The 21,508-nt window shown below is 43.7% G+C and overlaps 1 protein-coding gene across 3 annotated transcripts in view; it reads left to right on the top strand.

The window, feature by feature from the left end:
- sdk1a (sidekick cell adhesion molecule 1a) overlaps positions 1-21,508 on the top strand; it is an 892,584-nt gene that overhangs the window by 782,022 nt on the left and 89,054 nt on the right. For all 3 annotated transcript variants that reach the window (XM_070901293.1, XM_070901295.1, XM_070901292.1), the window contains one exon: positions 355-544. In XM_070901293.1, coding sequence (XP_070757394.1) covers positions 355-544 — 190 coding nt within the window. The remainder of the gene's footprint in view (positions 1-354; positions 545-21,508) is intronic.

The following is a 21,508-nucleotide window of genomic DNA, read 5'->3' as shown; positions in this document are numbered from 1 at the left end:
TTTGTGTAACAAGCTATAAATTAATTTTATGCAGAGTGCGTACAAATAAGATTTTCATCTCAAAAGTTTGAGCAGGATTAAAACACAGATTCCAGAAAAGAAAAACAATTTCATTTTTAATGTTTTATTTCAAAAATCTTGTGATTGAAGAGAAGTTGTTGGGTTTTGTAAATTTCTGTGATTGTACTTAACATTATTGAGCATTAGAATCTTAATTTTGTCAGTGTTATTTCAGAAAAGATGTACATATTTTCTGAGATGAAATAGACCTGTCACTCAAAGTTAACTATGCATGGAATAATAGAAATGCAGTTTCACTGCTGTAGACTAAACAATATATATGTACTGTTCTAGATCCTGTACCAAGAAAGAGATTCTGAATCGGGCACTCTCACACATCTAGTGAAAGGAAACTTTACACAGTCTGTTGTCCTGAATGGCCTGAGGAAATATGGTCAATATGAGATTCAAGTTTTGGCATTTACCAGGATTGGGGATGGAGTGTCAAGTTCACCACTTCTAATGGAGAGGACAAAAGATGATGGTAAGTTCTGAGATAAAGTATTTATTTAACCTAGTGCCTTTTATTATGACTGCCTTGGTTAGATGAGGAAGAAACATGTTATTCTGTTGATGACCTTTATCACCTTGATCAGACAAATGTGTTCAATGGTGTGTTCCTCGCGTGGTAAGTTATCTCACTGGACAGTTGTTTGAAAATTGCTGATTTGAGGCTCCCTAGATGGCTCAGTTGGTTTATCCCACGTGTATATAGAAATTTACAGTGCAGAAGGAGGCCATTTCGGCCCATCGTGTCCACGCCGGCCGACAGAGCCGCTCGGCTCTTGATCAGCAGCCCTAAAGGTTACATATAAACCTCTGAACAATGACAGAAAGGCAAAGAGCACCCAGCCCAACCAGTCTGCCTCACACAACTGCGACACCTCTTACACTCCACCCCAACCGAAGCTATGTGATCTTCTGAGAGAAGCAAAAACCAGATTAAAAACCTAGGCCAATTTAGGGAGAAAAAATCTGGGAAAATTCTTTTCCGACCCATCCAGGCGATAGAAACTAGTCCAGGAGATCACCCTGGCCGTATTCTATTCCCTGCAGTACTTACCATTATATCTGTGCCAACAAAAGGTCATCCAGTCTAATCCCAATTACCAGCTCTCGGTCCGTAACCCTGCAGGTTACGGCACTTTAAGTGCATAATCCAACCATCTCTTAAAAATGGTGAGGGTTTCTACATCCACCACTCTTCCAGGCAGCGAATTCCAGATCCTCACAGCCCTCTGCGTAAAGAAGCCCCTCCCTCAAATCCCCTCTAAACCTTTCACCAACCACCTTAAAACTATGCCTCCTCGTTATAGACCCCGCCACCAATGGAAATAGGCCCTTACTATCCACTATGTCCAGGCCCCTCAATATTTTGTACACTTCAATGAAGTCTCCTTTCAACCTCCTTTGTTCCAATGAGAACAAACCCAGCCTATCCAATCTAAGATTCTCCATTCCAGGCAGCATCCTAGTAAATCTCCTCTGCACCCTCTCTAGTGCAATCACATCCTTCCTATAATACGGCGACCAGAACTGCACGTGTACTCTAGCTGTGGCCTAACCAAAGTATTATACAATTTGAGCATAACCTCCCTGCTCTTACATTCTATGCCTCAGCCAATAAAGGCAAGCATTCCGTATGCCTTCTTAACCACTTTATCCACCTGGCCTGCTACTTTCAGGGATCTGTGGACAAGCATTCCAAGCTCGCTTTGTTCATTTACACTATTAAGTGGCCTACCACTTAATGTGTATAACCTTTCCTTATTAGCCTTCTCAAAGTGCATCACCTCACACTTCTCTGAATTAAATTCCATTTGCCCACTGCTCTGCCCAGCTGACCAGTAGATTGATGTCCTCCTGCAGCCCATGACTTTCCTCTTCATTATCAACCACACAGCCAATTTTAGTGTCGTCTGCAAACGTCTTAATCATACTCCTTATATTCAAATCTAAATTGTTGATATATACCACAAAAAGCAAGGGACAAAGTACTGAGCCCTGCGGAACCCCACTGGAAACATCCTTCCATTCACAAACATCCATCAACCATTACCCTTTGCTTCCTACCTCCAAGCCAATTTTGGATCCAACTTGCCACTTTGTCCTGGACCTTCATGACCAGTCTACCATGTGGGACCTTATCAAAAGCCTTGCTAAAGTCCATATAAACTACATCGTACGCACTACCCTCCCACCCTCTTGGCTATCTCCTCAAAAAATTAAATCAGGTTAGTCAAACACGATCTTCCCTTAAGAAATCCGTGCTGACTGTCCCTAATTAATCCTTGCCTTTCCAAATGTAGATTTATCCTGTCTTTCAAGACTTTTTCCAATAATTTTCCCACCACTGAGGTTAGGCTGACAGGCCTGTAATTACTCGGCCTATTCCTTTCTCCCTTCTTAAACAAGGCTAATACATTAGCAGTCCTCCAATCCTCCGGCACCATGCCCAGATCCAAAGAAGACTGGAAAATGATGGTCAAGGCCTCTGCTATTTCCTCTTTTACTTTGCTCAACAGCCTGGGATGCATTTCATCCAGGCCTGGGGACTTATCTACTTTCAAAACTGCTAAACCCCTTAATACTTCCTCTCTCACTATATTTATTTCATCTAGAATATCACACTCCTCCTCGATAGCATTATCTGCATTGCCCCTGTCCTTTGTGAAAACAGATGCAAAGTATTCATTAAGAACCTTACCAACAGCCGCCACACAAAGATTACCCTCATGGTCTCTAACAGGACCTACCATTTCTTTTGTTGCCCTCTTACTCTTAATATATTAAAAGAACATCTTAGGGTTTTCCTTAATTTTACTGGCCAAGAATTCCTCATGCTCTCTCTTAGCATTCCTAATAAATTTTTTATTTGCCTCTTAACTTTCTATATCCTATTTAGCCATTGGTATGTGACATAAGCATCCCTTTTTTTCTTAATCCTCCCCTGAAAGTCCCTAGGCATCCATGGGGCTCTAGAATTATTTTTACCAGCCTTTTTCTTTAAGGGCACATGTTTGGCCTGAGCCTTCCGGATCTGCTCCTTGAATGCCTCCCACTGTTCCGATACTGATTTCCCCACAAGTAGCTGTTTTCAGTCCACTGTGGCCAAATCGCTCCTTGACTTAGCAAAAAGATTTTCCACGATTCGGAACTTTTATTCCAGGCCTATCCTTGTCCTTATCCATAACCAACTTGAATCTGACTGAATTAAGGTCACTTGCACCCAAGTGCTCCCACTAATACCCCTTCAACCAGTACTGATCCATACAGACCAGGAACACCCCAAGGTTGTGGTCAGAATGCTACACCTAGGCTTAGTACCTTTGGGTTGGAAAAAAAACTAAGCCAAGATTCTTGTTTTTGATTACCGTTCAGGGACCATTACTGGAAATACACATAGTTGAATATTGGGTTAGGACAGAATTGCGCTTGGTTGTAATGCTCCTGTGGATGTATAGTCTGGTAGCCTTCATACCAAGTGCCATCACTTTAAAAATTACCACTTGGGAAGATACAGAGGGCGCTGAGCAGTCATGGAACTAGTCAACACCTTTGGGAGAAGCCAGGGGAGAAAAATAAAATCTTATTTGCTGTATAATGTTATTCTCTTTCAATAGCAGGCATCATTCTCCAACCAATTCTCAACCTTGGCTATGTGTCTCACACTGACTGCAGCTGAGAAGGAGCTGTGTGCACGGTCACAGTAGTAGCAAAGTTCATTGGTGCACTGCGCCAAATTGTTCATCTTTGAGGAAGTGTTTTCATTGATATGTTCATTCATGAAATGTCCCACCGTTGGGAAATGTTGGCACGAAAATATGTTTATACTGGTGTAATCATTCTAACTTACACGTACTCTGTAAGGCTTGTGCATATCACAATGTATCCTATCCACAACATGAATGTAGCACACTCATGTTTCAAAAATGAATTTATGGTTGTTCTGCTTAAATTATAAATTTAGGAATCCCCAAATTTCCAAGCCCCTGCTTGCTGGAGCCTTGGTATTTATTAGCATATGGGAGACGTTTATTGTCAAATATATTTAGGGACTTTTGCATTTGTGGCTGCTATACTACATGATGCCGATTTTAGTTTGAGGGACAGCTTTATTGCATTTTAAAGTGGGTTAGAGAAATTAAATTGCTAAATAAAGATTCTTATTTTCAAAAACTGAGGTTATGCACTCAGGCACTAACTAGAATGGGTGTCAGCATTTATGTTTTATCCATTTTTTTTGCCAGTTCCCAACTTTCTCCTCTTCTCTCTTGAAAGCCTTTACTGCTGGCTGGGCTACGCTTCAATGGGATACCCTCTGGTACCTTACACAAGTGTCCATGAATTGTTTGGGCTTCAACAATGAATGCCAGTAGACTCTTTGATCATCGGGGCATCAAGCTGTCCCTAATCCTATGTGCATCTGACAACCATGTGCAGATTCAGCAAGATCACTGGGTGACAATCAGTAGCAAGAACTCTGGCCAATTTCCCCTCCTTAATATAGGGAGCTGAAGCCAATTGCAGTCCTCCTAAGTGTAGCTACCCTGATCCCTTTACTTTATCCCATTGATTTGCCAGAAGGTACCCCCTACACCATCAGTAGGAATGTTCCACTGCCCAAATCAGCCACCTTTTGGCCTCCCTAACTGAGATTGACAATTTGTGCCAGATTTTGGGTAGTTTTATGGGGGTCAAGTTTCGGCCTGAGTTGCTCCTATTTTTTTGGAGCAACTAGTTTAGAATGGAGTATCTTAGAAATTGCAATTCTCGGCCTTTAGTTTGCTCCAGTTCTAGTCAGTTAGAACAGTTTCATTTTAGAACAGATTTTTTACCAAAAGGGGGCGTGGCCAGCCACTTACGCCTGTATTGCAAGTTTAGGCAGCGAAAACTTACACCAAACTAACTTAGAATGGAGTAAGTGTCGATTTTTGTACGCTCAGAAAAACCTTGCCTACACTTAGAAAATCAGGTATATGGAACGAAAGATGGGGGGCGGCGGGGAGGGGGGGTTTACAAACATTAAACACTTCACTTTTACAAATAAAGAGCCATCATCAATAATAAATGATAAATAAATCAATAAGTAAACCAATAGATCAATCCAAAAAAAATTAAAAACCACTCAATAAATTAAAAAATATTTCTACTCACCAACTGCAGCACCAGGGAGAAGAGAGGGGGGGGAGGGGGGAGAGAAGAAGATGGGGGAGGGGGGGTGGAAGAGAGAAGACGACGACGATGCCAGGCCCCGCCGAGGACTTCGGGCGGGCCCGCCCCAGGGAGATGCGAGGCGGGCGGGCCCCACCACCGACAAAGAAGCCGGGCCCCGCCGAGGACTTTCGGGCGGGGCCCGCAAGCAGCCGATGCCGGGCCGCCGCCGACTCTTCAGGCAGGGCCCGCCCCCAGCGTGAGGCCGGGCGGGCGAGACCCACCGCCGAGGTAAGGATGCGCAGGCCGGGGATAGGGGTGATGTCCCTTCGGCCTGGGATAGGGTCGTTGCCCCGAGACAGGACACCGGGCGCTACTGCGCACGTACGCAGCTGCCGGCACTGTTTTCGGCGCAAGACTGTAGCTCCGCCCCCAGGAGCTCCTGCTGCACAGCGCCGAGGTGGAAATAGGCCTACAGCTAGCGGAGAATCGCGAGGTACGTATTCGGCACAGTTTTTGTTCTATAAATTAGGCGGGCCTCTCCAATGTGCGCCATTCTGGCGGGCGGCCAAAACTTGACCCCATGATGTGGCCCACATCAACTTGGTGCTGAGTCGAGACTGTCCAAACTCATTTCACATAGAACCCTTGGAATCAGAGAATCATAGAAATTTACAGCACGGCAAGGAGGCCATTTCAGCGCATCGTGTCTGCGCCGGCCGACCAAGAGCTATCCAGCCTAATCCCACTTTCCAGCTCTTAGTCCGTAGCCCTGTAGGTTACGGCACTTTAAGTGTACATCCAAGTATTTTTTTAATGTGATGAAGCTTTTTGCCTCTGCCACCCTTTCACGCAGTGAGTTCCAGACCCCCACCACTCTCTGGGTGAAGAAATTTCCCCTCATATCTCCTCTAAACCTCCCCTCAATTACTTTAAATCTATGCCCCCTGGTTCTTGACCCCTCTGTCAAGGGAAATAGGTCCTTCCTATCAATTTTATCCAGGCCCCTCATAATTTTATATACCTCAATTAGGTCTCCCCTTAGCGTCCTCTGTTAAAAGAAAACAGATCCAGCATCTCCAATCTTTCCTCATTGTCAAAATTCGCCAGTCCAGGCAACATAAAAAAGAGTGGGAGAGCGATAGTAATAGGGGATTCAATCACTAGGGGACTAGATAGGCGTTTCTGCGGCCGCAATCGAGACTCCAGGATGGTATGTTGCCTCCCTGGTGCAAGGGTCAAGGATGTCTCTGAGCGAGTGCAGGACATTCTGAAAAGGGAGGGAGAACAGCCAGTTGTCGTGGTGCACATTGGTACCAACGACATAGGTAAAAAAAGGGATAAGGTCCTACGAGACGAATTTAAGGAGCTAGGAATTAAATTAAAAAGTAGGACCTCAAAAGTAGTAATCTCGGGATTGCTACCAGTGCCACGTGCTAGTCAGAGTAGGAATCGCAGGATAGCACAGATGAATACGTGGCTTGAGCAGTGGTGCAGCAGGGAGGGATTCAAATTCGTGGGGCATTGGAACAGGTTCTGGGGGAGGTGGGACCAGTACAAACCGGACGGTCTGCACTTGGGCAGGAACGGAACCAATGTCCTAGGGGGAGTGTTTGCTAGTGCTGTTGGTGAGGAGTTAAACTAATATGGCAGGGGGATGGGAACCAATACAGGGAGACAGAGGGAAACAAAAAGGAGACAAAAACAAAAGACAGAAAAGAGATGAGTAAAAGTGGAGGCCAGAGAAACCAAAGGCAAGAAACTAAAAGGGCTACTGAATATAAAAGGGCTGCAGGAGGGGTAAAAACTAAAAAATCATGGTTTAAAAACTAGGATGAAAACACCCTACCTAAATGCACGCAGCATTAGAAATAAAGTAAATGAGTTGACGGCACAAATCATTACAAATGGGTATGATTTGGTGGCCATTACAGAGACATGGTTGCAAGGTGGCCAGGACTGGGAATTAAACGTACAGGGGTATCTGACGATTCGGAAAGATAGGCAGGAAGGGAAGGGAGGTGGGGTAGCTCTGTTAATAAGGGATGATATCAGGGCAGTTGTGAGGGATGATATTGGCTCCAATGAACAAAATGTTGAATCATTGTGGGTGGAGATTAGAGATAGTAAGGGGAAAAAGTCACTGGTCGGCGTAGTTTATAGGCCCCCAAATAATAACTTCATGGTGGGGCGGGCAATAATCAGGGGAATAATGGAGGCATATGAAAAAGGAACGGCAGTAGTTATGGGGGATTTTAACCTACAAAGCGATTGGTCAAATCAAATCGCAGGGGGTAGCCTGGAGGAGGAATTCATAGAATGCATACGGGATTGTTTCTTAGAACAGTATGTAACAGAGCCTACAAGGGAGCAAGCCATCTTGGATCTGGTCCTGTGTAACGAGACAGGAAAAATAAACGATCTCCTCGTAAAAGATCCTCTCGGAATGAGTGATCACAATATGGTTGAATTTGTAATACAGATTGAGGATGAGGAAGTTGTGTCAGAACGAGCGTACTATGCTTAAACAAAGGGGACTACAGTGGGATGAGGGCAGAGTTGGCTAAAGTAGACTGGAAACAAGGACTAAACGGTGGCACAATTGAGGAACAGTGGAGGACTTTTAAGGAGCTCTTTCATAATGCGCAACAAAAATATATTCCAGTGAAAAAGAAGGGCGGCAAGAGAAGAGATAACCAGCCGTGGATAACCAAGGAAATAAAGGAAAGTATCAAATCAAAGACCAATGCGTATAAGGTGGCCAAGGTTAGTGGGAAACTAGAGGATTGGGAAGATTTTAAGCAACAGCAAAGAATGACTAAAAAAGCAATAAAGAAAGGGAAGATAGATTACGACGGTAAACTTGCGCAAAACATAAAAACAGATAGTAAAAGCTTTTACAGATATATAAAACGGAAAAGAGTGACTAAAGTAAATGTTGGTCCCTTAGAAGATGAAAAGGGGGATTTAATAATGGGAAATGTGGAAATGGCTGAGACCTTAAACAATTATTTTGCTTCCGTCTTCACAGTGGAAGACACAAAAACCATGCTAAAAATTGCTGGTCATAGGAATGTGGGAAGGGAGGACCTTGAGATGATCACTATCACTAGTGAGGTAGTGCTGGACAGACTAATGGGACTGAAGGTAGACAAGTCCCCTGGTCCTGATGAAATGCATCACAGGGTATTAAAAGAGATGGCGGAAGTTATAGCAGATGCATTTGTTATAATCTACCAAAATTCTCTGGACTATGGGGAGGTACCATCGGATTGGAGAGCAGCTAATGTAACGCCTCTGTTTAAAAAAGGGGGCAGGCAAAAGGCAGGTAACTATAGGCCGGTTAGTTTAACATCTGTAGTGGGGAAAATGCTTGAAACTATCATTAAGGAAGAAATAGCGGGACATCTGGATAGGAATAGTGCAATCAAGCAGACGCAGCATGGATTCATAAAAGGGAAATCATGTTTAACTAACTTACTGGAATTCTTTGAGGATATAACGAGCATGGTGGATAGAGGTGTACCGATGGATGTGGTGTATTTAGATTTCCAAAAGGCATTCGATAAGGTGCCACACAAAAGGTTACTGCAGAAGATAAAGGTACGCAGAGTCAGTGGAAATGTATTAGCATGGATAGAGAATTGGCTGGCGAACAGAAAGCAGAGAGTCGGGATAAATGGGTCCTTTTCCGGTTGGAAATCAGTGGTTAGTGGTATGCCACAGGGATCAGTGCTGGGACCACAACTGTTTACAATATACATAGATGACCTAGAGGAAGGGACAGAGTGTAGTGCAACAAAATTTGCAGATGACACTAAGATTAGTGGGAAAGCAGGTTGTGTAGAGGACTCAGAGAGGCTGCAAGGAGATTTGGATAGGTTAAGCAAATGGGCTAAGGTTTGGCAGATGGAATACAATGTCGGAAAGTGTGAGGTCATCCACCTTGGGGGAAAAAAACAGTAAAAGGGAATATTATTTGAATGGGGAGAAATTACAACATGATGTGGTGCAGAGGGACCTGGGGGTCCTTGTGCATGAATCCCAAAAGGTTAGTTTGCAGGTGCAGCAGGTAATCAGGAAGGCAAATGGAATGTTGGCCTCCATTGTGAAAGGGATGGAGTACAAAAGCAGGGAGGTGTTGCTGCAACTGTATAAGGTATTGGTAAGGCCGCACCTGGAGTACTGCGTGCAGTTTTGGTCACCTTACTTAAGGAAGGATATACTAGCTTTGGAAGGGGTACAGAGACGATTCACTCGGCTGATTCGAGAAATGAGGGGGTTACCTTATGATGATAGATTGAGTAGACTGGGTCTTTACTCCTTGGAGTTCAGAAGGATGAGGGGTGATCTTATAGAAACATTTAAAATCATGAAAGGGATAGACAAGATCGAGGCAGAGAGGTTGTTTCCACTGGTGGGGGAGACTAGAACTAGGGGGCACAGCCTCAAAATACGGAGGAGCCAATTTAAAACCGAGTTGAGAAAAAATTTCTTCTCCCAGAGGGTTGTGAATCTGTGGAATTCTCTGCCCAAGGAAGCAGTTGAGGCTGGCTCATTGAATATTTTCAAGTCAAAGATAGATAGATTTTTAAGCAATAAGGGAATTAAGGGTTACGGGGAGAGGGCGGGTCAGTGGAGCTGAGTCCACGACCAGATCAGCCATGATCTTATTGAATGGCGGAGCAGGCTCGAGGGGCTAGATGGCCTACTCCTGTTCCTAATTCTTATGTTCTTATGTAACATTTCGCTGTACCATTTCCAGTGCAATCACATCTTTCCTGTAATGCGGTGACCAGAACTGCACGCAGTATTCCAGCTGCGGCCTAACCAGTGTTTTATACAGTTCAAGCATAACCTCCTTGCTCTTGTATTCCATGCCTTGACTAATATGCCTTCTTAACCACCTTATCTACCTGGTCTTCCACCTTCAAGGATCTATGGACCTGCACTCCAAGATCCCTTTGTTCCTCTACATTTTTCAGTGTCGTACCATTTAATGTGTATTCCCTTGCCTTGTTAGACCTCCCCAAATGCATTACCTCACACTTATCCTGATTGAATTCCATTTGCCACTGTTCTGCCCACCTGACCAGTACATTGATATCTTCCTGCAGTCCGCAGCTTTCTTCTTCTTCATCAACCACACAGGCTATTTTAGTGTCATCTGCAAACTTCTCAATCATACCCCCCAACATTTAAGTTCAAGTCTTTGATATATACCACAAAAAGCAGGGGATCCAGCACTGAGCCCTGCGGAACCCCACTGGAAACAGGCTTCCAGTCATAAAAACACCCATCAACCCATTACCCTTTCCTTCCAGCCTTTGAATCAATTTTGGATCCAACTTGCCACTTTGCCCTAGATCCCATGGGCCATTACTTTCGTGACCAGTCTGCCATTTGGGACCTCATCAAAAGCTTTGCTATAAAATCCATATACACTACATCATACGCACTGCCCTCATCGACCCTCCTAGTTACTTCCTCGAAAAATTCAATCAAATTAGTCAGACACGTCCTTCCCTTAACCAATCAATGCTGACTATCCTTGATTAATTCATGTGTTTCCACATGAAGATTTATCCTGCCCCTCAGGATTTTTTCCAATAATTTCCCACTACCGAGATTAGGCTAGCTGGCCTGTAATTAGTCAGTCTATCCCTTTCTCCCTTTTTAAACATTAGCAGTCCTCCAGTCCTCTGGCACTACACCTGTAGCCAGAGAGGACTGGAAAATGATGGTCAGAGTCTGCTATTTCCTCCTTTTCTTCTCTTAACAGCCTGGGATACATTTTATCTGGGCCTGGGGATTTATCCACTTTCAAAGCTGCTAAGGCCCTTAATACTTCGTCTCTCACTATGTTTATCTCGTCTAATATTTCACACTCCTCCTCCCTCATTGCAAAGTCTGCATTGCCCCTCTCCTTTGTGAAAACAGATGCAAAGTATTCATTAAGAATCATACCCACGTCTTCTGCCTCTACACACAGATTTCCTTTATGGTCTCTAATAGGCCCCATTCATTCTCTGGTTATCCTCTTGCTCTTAATGTATTTATAAAACATCTTTGGATTTTCCCTGATTTTATTTACCAACATTCTTTCATGCTTCTTTGCTTTGCTTTACGCAGCTGATCAGTTCACCCAGTCAGTTTGGGCTGGATTCAACTCTGGGTGCCAGAGGTGAAAGGATGGTATAGTACCACTGCACCACCAAGCGCTCCCCACAAGTACCCTGATTTAGTTTTAATTGATTGGTAGAATTTGATTAGTTAATGGTAAAAAGCGAGCACAGGAATGTGCAAGACCAGAAAAAAGTCAATGTAGCTAGTCCCAATGTCAGGGATATATAATAACCTCTAATATCATATTTACCTGACTGTTTCTTGAATTCACTGAAATAATTAACGCCCAGTGCCACCCTTGGCAGTCCATTCCATACGTTCATTACCCTCTACATCAAGTAGTTAAATCTAAACTGTCTTTTCACTTTTACATTTCAAGCATACCCTTTTGTAGAATCTGTGACAGTTAAATCTTCCCTCAATGTGAAGCTCTCATAATTCGGGTGTCTACAAGCAGCTATCAGTTTAGTTGCTCTTTAGTGCACTCTCTCTAATGCCTGGATGCTTTTCTCATAATATGATGACCAGATTTGTACACATTAGTCCAGGCCAGGCCAGGCCACACCTGTACTCTATACAAACCAAATTACTTCCTGGGTTTACAGAGCATTACAAAGTATTTATAGCACAGAAACAGACTTGTTGTCTATTCCTCTAGCTATTCAGCCCAATATACTACTTGGCCAGAATTTTAATCTGGAGCGGGGTGGAGGCTAGAACAGGTTTTCCGCAGGCCGTGCTGAATTCACCCAACCCACCCGTTTCTTGGGGTTAAAATTCCCCCCTTTGTTTTTATTAAAACCTCATACTATGCTGATGGCAATAGTGATCTATCCACCAGCATCTCCAAATCCTTCTCCCTTTTACTGCACATACGAACAGTATTAGGCTAATCAGTCTCTCGAGCCTGTCTCACCATTCAGTTAGATCATGGCTGATCCATACCTCAATTCCATTTATGGGTCTTTGTTGTATAACCCTTACCTAACAAAAATCTAGTGATCTCAGTCTTGAAAATTTAAATTGACCCAGCATTCACAGTCTTTTGGGGAAATGAGTTCCAGATTTCCACTACCCTTTGTCTGAAAAAGTACTTCCTGATTTCATTCCTAAATGGCCTAGCTCTCATTTTAATCTTGTTCTGGATTTCCCCCACCAGAGAAAATCGTTTTTGTATCTACCCTATCTCATTCCTTTATCATTTTAAACACCTCAATTAGATTACTCGTTAACCTTCTAAACTGAAGGGACTGCAAGCCAAGTTTATAGAAAACATAGAAAATAGGTGCAGGTGCAGGAGTAGGCCATTCGGCCCTTCGAGCCTGCACCACCATTCAGTGTGATCATGGCTGAACATTCACCTCAGTACCCCATTCCTGCTTTCTCTCCATACCCCTTGACCAAAGCTCTGCTGCCCATATCATGTCCCGCTCATCCGTCAACCTTGTGCTTGCTGACCTAGATTGGCTTCTGGACCCTCAGCACCTCAAATTTAAAATTCTCATCCTCGTGTTTCAATCCCTACACAGCCTCGCTCCTATCTCTCTAACCTCCTCTATCCCTACAATCCTCCTTCATGCAACCTGTACTCGTAATTTAACCCGTTAAGCCTTGGTATCATTCTGGTGAATCTGTGTTGTAGTTCCTTCCAAGGCCAATATCTCTTTTCTGAGGTTCGCTGTACAAAACTTAACGCAGTACTCCAGATGGAGTCTGACCAAGACTCTGTTCAACTGAAGCATCACTTTCTCCCTTTTGAATTCCAGTCCCCTTGAGATAAAGACCAACATTCGATAATGTCCTTTGATCTTTTTTTTGGAGCTATCCACTAGTTTTAGTAATTTGTGTACCTGGACATGTAAATCCCTTTGCTTCTCCACAGCTCCTGAGGCTAGAAATTCCTGGGGCACTAACTTTTGAAAAGTAGTGCCCGGTGCTAATGATTCACTCCTGCCGGGAAATTCAGCTTTAGCGCTCCAAGAGGGAAGTGGAGCGCTAAATCAAGCGCTAACCACTTCTCTGAGGGCGTTTAACCTGAGAGCAGGGCAGTAGCGGTAGTGCATTGCTAACGGCATCAGAGGCTGTTCCCTTGCTTAAAGGGAAGGGCCAATAATGGTGCACAACCTGCTTGTCGGCAGTTCTGCATTGCAAGGCGACCTGCGCGACTGCCATTACAGTCAAAACATTCTCACAAAGTGGAGGGTTTGGATATCTTGCAGCAATGAAACATCAAAAACTTTGATCAGGCACCAGACTGGTTCAATTAATAAAGGTTGGCCTACCTGAAAACCATTCCCTTTAATTCGCGCTCCGCAAGCAGCCAGTCGAGTTGACAACGCCTCCACTTCCTGCCATTATTCATGCCCGGCGATACAGCAGGGGGCAAGAAGCAATTTCACATCCGAGGCAGTAACAGGGCGCTGCGCACTTTGAGGTCACAATCTGCGAGGCGCTAGAGGCCCAGGCTGTAAGTTTGCACCAGCAATAAACCGGCACTGAAGTTCATGGGTGTCGCTGCATTCATCGTGCCCAGTCGCTAACCCCTTAGCATCCAGTTAGCGTCCTCCCGCCCCCCAGGTTCTAACAGGAGGTGCTAAGCAGCTGACTTTCTCACGGAGCTTGATCTCCAGTCGTCTTGGATCTCCTTGCCACTGGACCAAGACCTTGCTCTGCCTAGCCTGTGTGGTGGCTGGTGTGCAACGGCCACCCCACATTAAAAGAATTCACGCATAGGCATCTTCCATCCTTCAAAATGAAGTTCGGGACTTGAAACGTCAGGTCCCTCGTGGAAACACCTGAGAACTCTTTTTTTTTGGTGTGGAAGCAGGTCATCCTCGACCCGAGGGACTGCCTAATACTAATACTTTCCCCCCCGAGTCTCTCATCATTATGAAAATATTCCGATTTGTCTTTCTTAGATCCAAAGAATAATTTAGCTTATATTACCACTGTTTCCCAATCTCTTATTCACATTAATGACAAGTGCTACTCTTCAGTCCAAATCTCCGATCTATACAGGTCCTTCAGTATTTGAAGAGCCTGTCCTGCTTACTTGCTGTCCCTCACAGTTTTGGTAACATTGGCAAACTTGCAGTTTTATTTCTATTCCCAAGCCAATTTATTTAACTAACAACAGTTCCAGCATTAATCCCTGTTTTCTAACAACATTTTCAAATATATTGCATACTTGGTTTACAGTTACATTGTGCAATTAATCTAATAGTTTGGGAATATATGTTGGCAGAATGTCATGTATGTTAGAAGTGACTTGGCAAGGAAATGTATGTTGAAATATGAGAATGGTTGTTCTTAACTGAATAACAAAGAGGAATTTTAAAATTAAAGGCCTAGAAATTGGCCTCCTTAGCGCCTCCCGTTATTGCCTTCGGGGGGGTGATAACAAGGCGTTAAGTACTTACCGCCCGGGTGCAACGAGATGATCGACTCCCACTAAATTTGGTGGGAGGTTTGCGGCAGCGGTAGGACATTGCGCCCCAATCTCCTTTGCCCGGAGATCGTGACGTCATCACCGTGCGCATTGCCCCGGACCCGAACTTCAGTTCCGCCCTCTGCAGCATCGCCGGCCGAAAACACTGGCAGCTGCAGGAGGCTGGGCACTTTGGGGGCGATACTTGAAGGCGAGGTGGCTGAGGCAAGTAAAAAGTGTTTAAAAAATATAACTGATGCTTTAAAGTCTGGCTCGAGGCTTGGAATCAACCACCTGTTGTGGTAGTCAGGTTCTCATCTGGCAAGGATTTTATGATCTCAACCACATGCATTCTGGGGAGGCATAAAACGTACCATGGCCACCTTATCCAGATAGTCACAACTCTGGGCCACAGCCAACTGTGCTACAGGTGTTTGTGTCTGAACTTGAACAGAAGTAAGTAATTGAGCTAAAAACATTGACAAAATGTAAAAATTAAAAGGTTGTATGGAAATGTTCAGTTCTCAAGCACATGTTGCAAGCAGCATAACAAATATTACTTCACTAAAATAAACCAGATGTTTGGTGTGGGTGGGAGAGGGGGGAACTTGCATCAAAATAATTTGATTTTTTTTTTGTCTCCCTTTACTAGTCTCCTGGCAGTGCCAACGGTTTAACTGCCATAATCAAGCTTTTTCATGAATATGACTGAGGGAGAAATTGAACCTTGCCAAAGAGATTTATTCAGAAAGCCATGCTGCCATCTTTTTTAACAGCCTTTCTACAAATCTGCCAGCTTACAGAAAATGAAACAAAACATTTATTGATAGCCCTGAAATCTGCCGACTAGTTCAAACCAAGCTATCAGAGTACAGCTGTAATATATGCTATCCTGTTGCCATTGACAACACTGCTAATAACCCCTGGCTGCGTTTTTGTTGCTGACACTTGTCTTGAAAGATCCTGTTTTGCAGTCAAATCTATCTTTATAGCTGTCAAGGATAGTCCCAGTTACATTCCTAAATCAATCTTGGATGAGAGGCCAGGTTAGCGGTGGTGTAATAAACAGAATTGGAATCATTCACTGAACTGAAAAGGTCTGTGCTTATAACAATAATACTGACCACATCTCACCTATTTGTATCAAAGATTTATTTAAGGATTGTAAGAGATGCTCATCTTAAATAGATTCTGCAATGAAATAAGATGTTTGTCAGAAGACTTTCATTGTTAAACTTGATTTGCTCTGCACTCATGGATTCAGCCTGCCAGTGCCTGGCGAATGGAGAATCTTTAAGCTGTGGGCTTATGGTAATTTTAGAGCAAAGTGTACCTACAGAAATACTAATGGATAAACAACAAAATGCAGAACACCATTTTCAAAGCTTCATGTAAAGCAAAAAGAGTCTAAGGTTACAGTGATAAAAGCACAGACAGAAAATATAAAAGAGGAAATAAAGCAAACTGCTACAATTCTCCCCACCTAATTCATGGTGTTTTCTTTTCTATTTTGCTGCTCGCAAAGTTATAGCAGCCTATCTGGAAATCCTGCCTAATCTCTGTTGGGAGCCGGAAAACAATTCAAGTAGACTGCTACAATTTCAATCCCATTGAATTGTCTGTGGTGTTGTCAGATGGGTCAGTCATGAGTTAGCTTTGACAGGGACAAGAGAGGTTGCTTAGAAACTGCCGAGTGTTGTAGTCACAAGTTAGCTTGCAAATTGCATTGCTACTTTATTTTTTAGAAAGGTTTTACCTTGGATTGGACGTTAGACTGAAAAGTTAAATGTGTCTGGTTTGACATGCAATGTGTCTGTGGTACTTGTGGTGCCAGCCTGTATAAAAAAAAATTCCACAGAGTGGAGTGGCCATATATAAAATCGTAGAGTGATACAACACAGAAGGAGGCCATTTTAGAGCTATCCAATTAATCCCACTCCCCTGCTTTTCCCTATAGCCCTGTGTGTTTCCAATTATGCTATGATTTGGCTTTGGGGCAGTTTTGTACACTAGATTCAAACTTTTAGTGTTTATCCATGGTGATGATGACAAGCCAATCTGTAGCATTATTTCAAGCTATATTGACCACATTGTAAACTGGAGAAAATCTGGACCTGGGCATGTCCCATTCCCACTTCCCCGTTGCAGTTCTCCCTCTTTTATTTTGCTTCAAAAGTAGCTGTTGCACAGTATCTAGGTATTGCGTTAATTGCAGATATGTTGGTATCACAAAGTCAAATTTGCTTCTGGTATTGCTGGAACAGGTAAAACATCCGGAGTTCTAAAGAACTGTAATTGTCCGAAAACTGGACATTGTGCAGATTGCAAGAGTTGTTGTCCAGAATCCGTAAATATTTCCGAAAACTGGACTTTTAAGCTGTACATACCTTTCTCCAAACAGGAATCCAAAAAAAATACGTGGCCTGGCCCAGCCTCGAGGTTGCCATCCATCGGATGTAATGCTTCAAAATCCTGAAATTCACGAAAGGGTTTCCGTATTCGGGACGTCTGATTGTCTCCGAAATCCGGAAATACCTGAAACTAGGCTCAAGGGTTTCTGGATTTGGGACGACGGATTGTCTCCGAAATCCGGAAATACCCAAAAATCGTCCATGAGGTTTCTGGATTCGGGACATCGGAGTTTCGGCTCTGAAATCCGGAAATACACGAAAGTCGACCCAAGGGATTCCGGATTCGGGATGTCTGATATCTTCTGCAAAATCCGAAAATATTCGAGACTCGGCCGGGGTTTCTGGATTCGGGACGTCTTGATTTCTTCTCCAAAATCCGAAAAAGCCCGAAAACCGGAATGGCCTCAGTCCCAAGGTTTTTGGTTTCGGGATGTTCTACCTGTATTTGCCATTGGATTTCCATCAGGATTATTCTCTCCCTTTAGGACAAAATTGATGTTAAGAGTATGATCAGCCCCAGGATTCATGTGAGAGTAAACTTTGCCACTTTTTGTCAAAATTAAAAGCTTTTGCATTTATTATTGGCATAAAACTACCCAGACAGTAAATGAGCAGGTTGGAGGAGCATCATGGACTTCTGAATCTCCTTTGTTGCTTTCTATCCTTTCAGAAAGGATGTTAATTATGAGTTTATCCTCCCTCAGTTAGGTCTAGGTATCAGCTTGGCTGAGGAAGTTTGTCTGAACTCCCTTCCTTCATAAAGTTTAGCATAGACTTCTAATAGATGCTCCATGTTGGGGTAAGATGTGTCTTTCCAAAAAGGCCACTGATTTTGGAGAGTTTATGTTGAACCTGCTTCAATGCTGCTTATCTGCCCTAACTTCCTGGCCAGGATAGAAGTTATACCTTTAATGGGCTCTTTCTCGAAAAGCATAAGAACATAAGAAATAGGAACAGGGGTATGACATACAGCCCACCAAGCCTGCTCCGCCTTTCAATAAGATCATGGCTGAACTTCTACATCAACTCCATTTTCCCGCTCTATCCTCATATCCTGTGATTTCGTTAGTGTCCAAAATCTGTCGATCTCAGTCTTGAAATATACTCATCGACTAAGCATCCACAGCCCTCTGGGGTAGAAAATTCCAAAGATTCACAACCCTTTGAGTGAAGACATTTCTCCTCATCTCAGTCCCAAATGGCCGACTACTTATCCTGAGTCGATGACCCCTAGTTCTAGACTCGCCAACCAGGAGAAACAGCCTCTCAGCATCTACCCTGTCGAGCCTTCTAAGAATCCCGCTGATGGGTTTGTACATGAAGTGTTGGTTTGCAAATCTTGCCTCCCTTGAATTGATCGTAGATTTACAGAATTGGCAAATCTTTTAATATCTCCAGCAACAACCTGACTACATCCAACTTGGATCAGGACCAGGGTGCAGCTTTGCCACCTGAACAATCTTGCAAGGATCATTGGAAAAATTGACTCAAAATGTCCATTTTACTCACAAATTTTACACATTTTTACTGAAAAGCTCTACAAACTCATAAGACCAATATTGATATGCCCCATACTAGGAGAATGTATGTCTGTAGTAGCTTCCTCTAACCATCTTCAAATGCCAGTGAATCATTTAATTTACTTTAAAGTTGTGAAGCAGTTACACGTGAATCCCCTCCACCTCTGAAGGATATAGATATGAAAGGCCGTTCAACCTATCCAAGCTTAATAATTGAAAAATAACACCTGGTGTCCCCATCATAACATACAATGTTTTAAAATGATTCCAAGATGTCTGCCTCCATTATCCTACCTGATCACATATTGATCATTCTTTGTATGAAAAATGTTCTGACATCACCTGAGATGATCTCAGGATAAAAGCATTTATCCATCTAATTATTTACTTATTTGATATTTTCCTACAGCAACATCAGTTGTTACCACTGCTTTTGCTGACTGATAGATATCATAAAATGAGCAAAAATTGGCGCTTTCCTCATCCTACAAGTATTTAAATATCTAACCGTGATCTTTGTGCTCTGCAACCAACATTTTGCCTTTCCAAGTTGCCAGGACAAATAGCAACAAGTATCTATCTACACATTGTACCTGATAAAGTCAGCTCATGAGATTGAACAGACTTCTCAATGTTCGCACCAAGCTGATATATCCCTTCCCTGTGGTGCAAGTTTGCCTCCTACATCTCCTTTTCTTCCCTCCACTATTCAAATGTGGTTAAAATGCCTGAGAGTCTTTTGCCAGTCTAAACAGGTATAAAATCGTGAGCTTCACCTCGAAGTAGCACGAACTAGACTGTGTTAATACCCTTCAATCAGCATATGCCTCTTAACTGATTCCAGTGTTCCCAAGCCCTGTGACTTCTGCCGAGGGTGGCTAACGTACTTTCTAGTGTCTAATCTTCTTAAAATATAGGCAAAAACTCAATATATAACATCTCCGCAAAGTGAAAGAAAGACCTGCATTCATACGGCAACTTATCATGCCTCTCCTGAAATGTTTGAAAGTGCTTCACATACTATTAATTGCTTTGAAATGCAGTGATCTTTGTTGCGTGGGTAAAATTAAATGTACCTAAGTCAATCTTTTAATATTTACCTTCCAACCAAGTTTTTTTTTCAAATGGCCATTATAGAAATTGCTTGTTACATATTTCAGTTCTGTGCTAGATGTTTTTTCAAGATCAGTGTCACCAGCCACTCCCAGAAGCAGATCCTCCAAATCTGCCACGTAACTTGACTGCCTGCCTGATATCTTTAAGCAATAGCATGACACGGGTGACATAACGATCAGACCTCTTGTATGATCTCTGTATGTTTGTCTGTGAAAACAGATATAAGATAGAAGATGGCATAGGACGCGGTGCAGGCGGGCTGCAAAAGGGGGACCGTTTGAGATAGAAACATTGCAAGAGAAATCAAATTTGTTAAAGGGAAAACTGGGAGAAGCTTTGCTGTGGAGGAAGGTTAAAAGGCTTCCTGTTTAAGTCACGTAAGATAATCCAATAATGTGGGTAAGTGTGTTTTTTAAATTTTGTACCATTACACAACTTATACCAATCGGTACGGTAGAATAGTGGTTATGTAATCCAGAGGCCTGGGCTCATAATCCGGAGATGTGATTTCAAGTTGAGGAATTTAATTTCAGTTAATTAAATAAATCTGGACTAAAAAGCTAAGGGCTGAAATTTCCCCTACCAATAAGGCCGCCGACTCTCCGCGGAGGGGCCACCATTTTGTAAATTGCCCTTCATGAGTTTTGGAGCAGTGCCCAGGATCGATCCAGCAGTTTTCTCGCTGCGGCGTGCACGCGCCAACCCCTTACCGAATGGCAGGGATCCCCTCGCGAAATTGCCCCTTTCCCGGTATTGCCCCGTGGGAGTGGCCCCGCCGCCAATTGGTGCCCCCGACAGCTTTTGCTGTCAGTACACTCTCTCTAGCATGGCGGCCCGGCCACCCTTAAAGAGGAGGGCGCGCTGCCGTGGCCACCATGTTATTTTGTTTTGTCGGTTGACTGCCAGGTTGGGCCGACAATTATGGCTGCGGGTTCAGCCGGGCCGCCTACAGGCAGCCTGGCACCCCCTCTTGGGTGTCAGGCTGCTAGCCCAGCTGAAACCCTTTCTAGTAGCAGAGTGTTTGCCACTGAAGTGGCTGCTGAGTTCGCAGCGGCCCGCCCCTTTAACTAAAGGGGAGCGATGTTGTGACGTGCCAGCGCGATGACCGACAGCCTCAGTTACTCTGCCCCGCCCCTACTTCTGCCCCACTATTGATGGCCACTCCACCCCGCCCCCACTTCTGCCCCCATCATGATGCCACGTCCGCCCCACTCGGAAAAAATCCCTAAGTACTGAATTTCAACACATATGCTGCCCCACTGGATGGGGCGGCCAGAACATATCGAAAACAGTAGGTGCGCCTCATTTCCAGTGGTGGGCAATTTCGGCCCCTAGTATCAGTAATGGTGCCCATGAAACTACTGGATTATTGTAAAAACCCAACTCGTTCACTAATGTCCTTTAGGGAAGGAAATCTGCCGTCCTTACCCGGTCTGCCCTATATGTGACTCCAGACCCATAGCAATGTGGGGGTCCTTGTGCATGAAACACAAAAAGTTAGCATGCAGGTACAGCAAGTAATCAGGAAGTCAAATGGAATGTAGGCCTTTATTGCAAGGGGGATGGAGTATAAAAGCAGAGAAGTCCTGCTGCAATTGTACAAGGTATTGGTGAGGCCACACCTGGAGTACTGTGTACAGTTTTGGTCTCTATATTTAAGGAAGGATATACTTGCATTGGAGGCTTTTCAGAGA

The sequence above is a fragment of the Pristiophorus japonicus genome, chromosome 15, assembly GCF_044704955.1.
Source record: "Pristiophorus japonicus isolate sPriJap1 chromosome 15, sPriJap1.hap1, whole genome shotgun sequence".
NCBI lineage: Eukaryota > Metazoa > Chordata > Chondrichthyes > Pristiophoridae > Pristiophorus > Pristiophorus japonicus.
The sequence above is the reverse complement of the archived record's forward strand: the minus strand, read 5'-3'. Positions and strand labels throughout refer to the sequence as shown.